This window comes from Sinocyclocheilus rhinocerous, unplaced genomic scaffold (assembly GCF_001515625.1).
Source record: "Sinocyclocheilus rhinocerous isolate Xijiao unplaced genomic scaffold, SAMN03320098_v1.1 scaffold1937, whole genome shotgun sequence".
NCBI classification, from domain to species: domain Eukaryota; kingdom Metazoa; phylum Chordata; class Actinopteri; order Cypriniformes; family Cyprinidae; genus Sinocyclocheilus; species Sinocyclocheilus rhinocerous.
In genome coordinates, this window is record NW_015626386.1 from 186,060 (window position 1) to 192,519 (window position 6,460).

Below are 6,460 nucleotides of genomic sequence, written 5' to 3' on the forward strand. Positions count from 1 at the left end.
ACACACACACACACACACACACACACACAAGCACAACCAGCTTGACCTCTTGACCCCACTAACACAGACTGCGCTGGTAATGTGACGTCTCTCTGTCTCCCCCTGCAGGTGAACCGTATTAAGATCCCCAAGCAGCTGGATGAGCTGGTGGAGATGCAGTCGGAGTCGACAAACCCTGTGGCCAAAGTCTTATTCAGGATCAAGAGCGAACTGCGCGGAGTGAGTGAACAAACGTGCAGATCTCCTGTAGATCCCACACATCCACATCAGATCCTCAGATCCTAGACAATTTATACTACTGTTCCAAAGTTTGGGGTCGGTAAGATTTTTTTTTATGTTTGTGAAAGAAGTCTCTTCTGCTCACCAAAGCTGCATTTATTTGATCAAAAATACAGTAAAAACAGTAATATTGTGTAATGTTATTATAATTTAAAATAACTGATTTCTATTTGAATATATTGTAAAATATTATTTATTCCTGTGATGCAAAGCTGAATTTTCAGCAGCCATTACTTGTCTTCATTCTAATATGCTGATTTGCTGCTCAGAAATGTAATATTTCTTCTTCTTCTTCTTTTTATTATTATACAAAGTTCAAAAGAAAAACATTTATGTAACAATGTAACATCATCTTTTGATCAACCCTTACTAAACATCATCTTTTGATCAACCCTTACTAAAATTAACCATGGTTAATTTTCATAAGGAATTTAATGTGTCGTTGCTGAATAAAAGTAAAATGTATTTAAAAAAATTCTTAGTGAGCTCAAACTTTTGAACAGTATATATATATATATTACATATTGTAATATTTTTCAAGTGTTTTTTTTTTTTAACTTGAACTATTTATTTATAATTTTATTTTATTAACTCCTACTGTTTGACCACAAAAAAAACACATTTTTGAGCAAAATCTCAATGCTGACATTGAGTGCAGAAAAAGATTTGTTACTTGACATGTGGAACCGTTTGCATAAATGCCTCTCGTTTAAAGAGAGTAAGTCACCCTAAAGTCCAGCTGGGACTCAAACGCACCAAATGTTCTGCTGATTCGTCTTTGCCTTTGCATTTCCTAATGCTGTGATGAAAGGAAATCAGATCCCATTATACACAGGTGTTTTATGTGCACTTAATGCATTAGTTTGACTAAGTTTGTGTGTATGTGTGTGTGTGTGTGTGTGTGCGTGTGTGTGTGTGTGCGCGTTTTTGTGACAAATGAGGACATAAATTTGTATAATGACAAGGGTATGACATAGGTATTACAAGGAGAAGGTGACTTTTCAGGACATTGCCCCATGTCACCACTTTTCAAAACGCTTATAAATCACACAGAATGGAGTGTATTGAAAATCTGAAATAGCACAAAGTTTCCTGTGAGGGGTAGGTTTAGGGGTAGGGTTGGTGTAGGGCAATAGAATATACGGTCTGTACAGTAGAAAAACCATTACGCCTATGGTCACAAAAACAAACCTGTGTGTGTGTGTGTATGCAGATCTGGCTCACGTTCCTGAAGTGCTGGGATTACCCCGTCAAGGACAACACTGTGAAGCTGGCCGTGGTTTGGTTCTCGCTGTCGTTCGGGTGAGACTGTTTGGCTCTAATATCCTCCGTCTGATTGGCCAGACCGACCCCTGAATCACTACCCCGTAGTTACACACATTATCACCCGATTATAGTGATTATAGTGATCACACACTGTTTGTGCCATTTAGAGTACAATATCATCAGATTCTATTCTATTCTATTCTATTCTTTTCTTTTCTATTCTATTCTATTCTATTCTATTCTATTCTATTGAGCCTTGTTCCGATCAGGAGACACTGTTTTTCTTCCTCTCAATCTCTCTCTGCTGCTCTCTGGCACTGTAATGAAGTGTTGTCCCTATAATCACTGTGTTTTAAGTAGCTGTCTTGCAGTGGTTAGGCCCAGGGGTGGAGCTGCATGAGGGGGACCAGGCACTGTTTAATTACTGTATTTATTAGAGCTTAAGCCTGGATGGATGGGCTCAGAGACAGAGCTCTGTAGGAGGGCTTATATCAACACTCATGTGTATGGAACAGCCCGGTTTACTCACAAAATCACACTAAAACTCCTCTGACCTGGCTTTTCTGGGACATACTCTATTCTATTCTAAAGCCGTGTTGTGTTCTAATCTGTAAAATAGCCAGTATACATTTAAGTTCAATTGAAATCTATATATTAATAGTCCAAGTTAGATTAAAGAACTATATAAGTGGCACAAGAATTGTTTATTAGAAATGTTTGCGAGGTCAAGTGTCATCATCATTATGACTAATTCTTAGTGTACACTAAATATACTTAGTGTGCCGCTCATACCAACCAGTGTTATTTCAATATTATTTGTATATTTATATAGTATTATTTAGTAGTATTATAGTATTACTACTAATATAATTAATTATTAGTTATTAAAGATAGTAGTAATTATAACACATTTTTTAGTTCTAATATTTAATGCTGTTTATTAAAATATTAAAAACATTTAATAATAAATAAATAATATTTATTAATATTTTGAATTAGCTTTTGTTTTTAAATTTTCAATTTGAATTAGAATTTTCGTTAAATACTTAGTAATTTTGTTGTGTATTTTCATCATTTTTATTTGTTTTTGTTTTTTTAAATGTCTATATATTTTTTATTTATTTTTAGTTATTTTAGTACAACAAGTTAAACTAAAAGAAAATGAGAAATGTTTCCTTGGCAACTAGTTGAAATAAATAAGTTTGATGTTTTATTTTATTTTTATTTTTCATTTAGCATTTATTTTATTTTAAGTAGTCATTTAAGTTTGATGTTTTATTTTATTTTATTTTTATTTTTCATTTAGCATTTATTTTATTTTAAGTAGTCATTTTGTTATATGGTTTTGTCATTTTATAAAATATTTCTATATAACTTTATATCAGTTTTAGTTTTAGTAATTTTAGTACTTCACCTTAAACTTATTTTATTTCAGTTAGTTGTGAAGGCAACAATTCAAATTTTTTTTTCATCTGTTTTATTTTGTTTCAGTTAATAAAAACAATTTGTTCATAGTTTTCGTTTACAATAACAACACTTCCACTAACCTTAGTTATTAACCTTCAGAGCATAATCTAGTTTACTATTCTAGTCTGTCATACCGCGGTTAAGATGGTTTCAGGTTAACAACACCACTAAATTGTGGTAAAATCACCCTAAAACATGGCCTCTCATGGCTTATTGCTTTATTTCTATTCTATTCTATCACTCTTTTCTTGACTCACTTCCTTTTGTTTTTAGTCTTAATAAAGAGGTGTCTTCACTCTGTCACAGACCAACTCAAGCTCACACACTTCAATACAAAATAAGAGAGAAATTCACACACATAAAAGAGGACTCACACAATCTCTAATTAAAGAGTGAACAGATGCCTCTATCGCTGCTCTCTGTCAGACTGAAGCCCACCGCTGAGGAGCAGAAATTAATTAACTAAGCGCTGGTGTCACCACCTGTGTTACACACACACACACACACACACACACACCTCAGCGAGCTTCAGTCCCTGTTAGTCATGCTTGTGATGTCATAATCATGAAGATTTCCTGAAGATTTCGTTTTAGTAAATGAAGCTGGTGTTTGGACGTTTTGGGTTATGAATGTTAGAAATCAAGCTCTTATTTCAAAAGAGCAAGAAGCATCGAGTTTTCCCTTGATATAAAAAGGAGATTTCATACGCCAGTGAACTCTGAGAGGCCTTTCCATGAAGTCATCTTATCTACTTCAGCTCCTTTGCGTGAAATGAAATCCTGAAACTAAACATGCGTTTACAGGAGAGATGAGCCGAAATAGAGTCGATCTTCAGCTGCGGTTAATGCTGGTCATAATGTTTGCGTTCTGTGTGTGTGTGTGTGTGTGTGTTATTGTTCTCAGCGGTCTGATCTCTCTCTCATAAATAACATCCCGGTGTTGAGGTAATGTCACATCCAGACGCAGGGCCAGGAAATTAAAACGCCCTTATCTCTCCTCTCCTCCTTTTCTCTTTCTTTGTGTTTCGCTCTGATTCTTTCTCTTTCTTTTTGTTTATTATCTCCGTCTGCTCCTCCTCTTTCCCTCATACCTCTCTCCTGGAGATGAAGCTCTTATCGTGTTGTTGTAGCGTCCAGCTCCTGTGATGCTCATTTATGAGCAGATGAGATCAGACGGCGCACACACACATGAATCACGATGAACTTATTAGATTATATAAACAACTGGATGGAGAATCATCTGAGAAGCTGGAGACTTGAGCAAACAGTTGACCTCCATTGAATCCAATTGCTAACTAAGAGAAGAGAAGATTTTCGATGTTGATTTTTTTCCTTATTGGTGCCACATGCCAGATTGAACTGATCTCGATGTGCTTGTATGCTGTTCCTCGAGCTGGTTAATTGTGTCCTGACCAGTCCTGTCTTTTTTCAGGTTCATTGGCATGAAGTTTAAGTCTGTGACTTTCATCGACTCCACCTTTCAGAGCTGTTACTTTGAGGACGTCAGCTCCATTGGTTCCTTCTTCAAGAACTGCACCATCATAGAAGCGTTCTTCTATAATACAGGTACAGTGTGTTGAAACTTACTTATCTACTTTTTAGGGATGTTAGTTGATAGAAACAATCACAATGTGATATACATATTTAAAATATGTATAAAATAAATATTATTTCAAATTTTAATTATATAATTTCTAAATATTCTGCAATAATAATAAATGTTCTTACATTTATCTATATATATTATTTAAAATATAAATAAATAATATTATAAACAGTATAATAATATAAATAATTCTATATAATATTATAAATCAAAATTCAAATATATAAATATCCTTATATTATTTATAATTTTTCGTATATAAATATTTTATATATTTATATGTTTCACTCAAAGTTCAGGCCTGTTCAGCTTCCATTAATGGCTGTGTGTTTGGGTAGAAGTCAATTGGCTGATGGAAAATCAGTGCACTCTGTTTGGCTCATGAGGAGTTTGTATGTTGTGATTGGCTCATAGACACTGTGGGATATTCATTCTTTGGGGCATGAAGCTCAACCCTTGTTCCATTTTAGCAAAAGAAAAGCAAAGAAAAAAGAAGAGTCGACTCAGTGTGAGATCTGTAGGTATCAGTGATGTGAGCGTGAGCTTCACTGACTCACAGCGAGATGTTTGATGTTTAAATATCTCACTGCAGCTCACCAGCGACGAGAAACCACAGACTTTGAAGTTGAAATTAATTCTAATTTATATGCATTTGAAGGCAAAAAGACAAGCAGATGCATTAGATGAAAAACAGGATGAAAGATAAAAGCAGAGGACGCTGATTATACGAAGAAGACCTGAAACAATCACAATAATATTTATATTCTAATTTAATATTTTAATTAGAATATCTTTTTACATTTCAGTATTCTAAATATTATATATATATTTATGTGTATATATATTTTTTAAATTGTAAATATATATTTAATTTCATTTTTAATTTTAATAAAATACATGAAAATATGAAATAATGTTAGAATGTTGATGTGTACATATCTAATTTTAAAATTACAATTTAATTAATACTAATAAAAAAGGAAATAATGTTGCTTTCCACATGTAGTGAATTCAGTTCTTGAATAATAAAATATATATTTTCCCCTGTCTGCATCCATCCACTGCTGGTCTCATTAAAGGCAGGGTATGTGATTTTTCAAAAACACTTTAGAAAACTGATTCGGGCCGAATAGCAAAACAAACTTGTAGCCAATCAGCAATAAGGGGCGTGTCTACTCGTGATGTGGAGGAGAGAGCTTTCAGGGCATGGGACGGACATCAAAACAATGATTTTGCCCAGAATCCATTGAGCAATGAGCACGGGAGCATTATGATGTGTTATGGAGCTCAAGGGTTCGGTCAATATCATTCATCATCTTTACGAAGTAAATTATTTTAGTCATAGACATATATAAACATGCATGCATGTGTAGAAGTCTATGTGGTTTCACGAATTGCTGATCTGATTGTGCTTCACTATCCATAATCCTGAAGAGAGATTCTCTGAAAGTTATGTGTTACCATAGAAATAGGAATTCTTGTTTTGTTTCAAATTTAAATAAAATTGAAATCTTATTAAACGGAACTCTTTATTGAAGAATGTTCTGATATTAATAAAAAGTTAAATGTTGTGAGTGCGATTGAATTATGGAGCTTGTTTGAGGCTGTTGGTGTTGACTTTTTTTTGTCCCCATGAGGAAACAAGTTTGTAAATCATACAGAATTAAGTTTTTTGAAAATATAAAAATGCAGAAAGTTTCCTGTAAGGGGTAGGGTTAGGGTAAGGGGATAGAAAATACAGTTTGTACAGTAAAAAAATTATGCCTATGGTTTGTGTGTGTGTGTGTGTGTGTGCGTGCGTGCGTGTGGTGTGTGTGTGTGTGTGTGTGTGCGTGCGTGCGTG

General features: G+C 34.1%; 1 protein-coding gene across 1 annotated transcript in view; it reads left to right on the forward strand.

The window, feature by feature from the left end:
• LOC107713605 (synaptic vesicle glycoprotein 2C-like) overlaps positions 1-6,460 on the forward strand; it is a 37,915-nt gene that overhangs the window by 26,395 nt on the left and 5,060 nt on the right. The window contains exons 7-9 of the mRNA XM_016519176.1: positions 109-219; positions 1,493-1,581; positions 4,444-4,577. Of these exons, the coding sequence (XP_016374662.1) occupies positions 109-219; positions 1,493-1,581; positions 4,444-4,577 (334 nt within the window). The remainder of the gene's footprint in view (positions 1-108; positions 220-1,492; positions 1,582-4,443; positions 4,578-6,460) is intronic.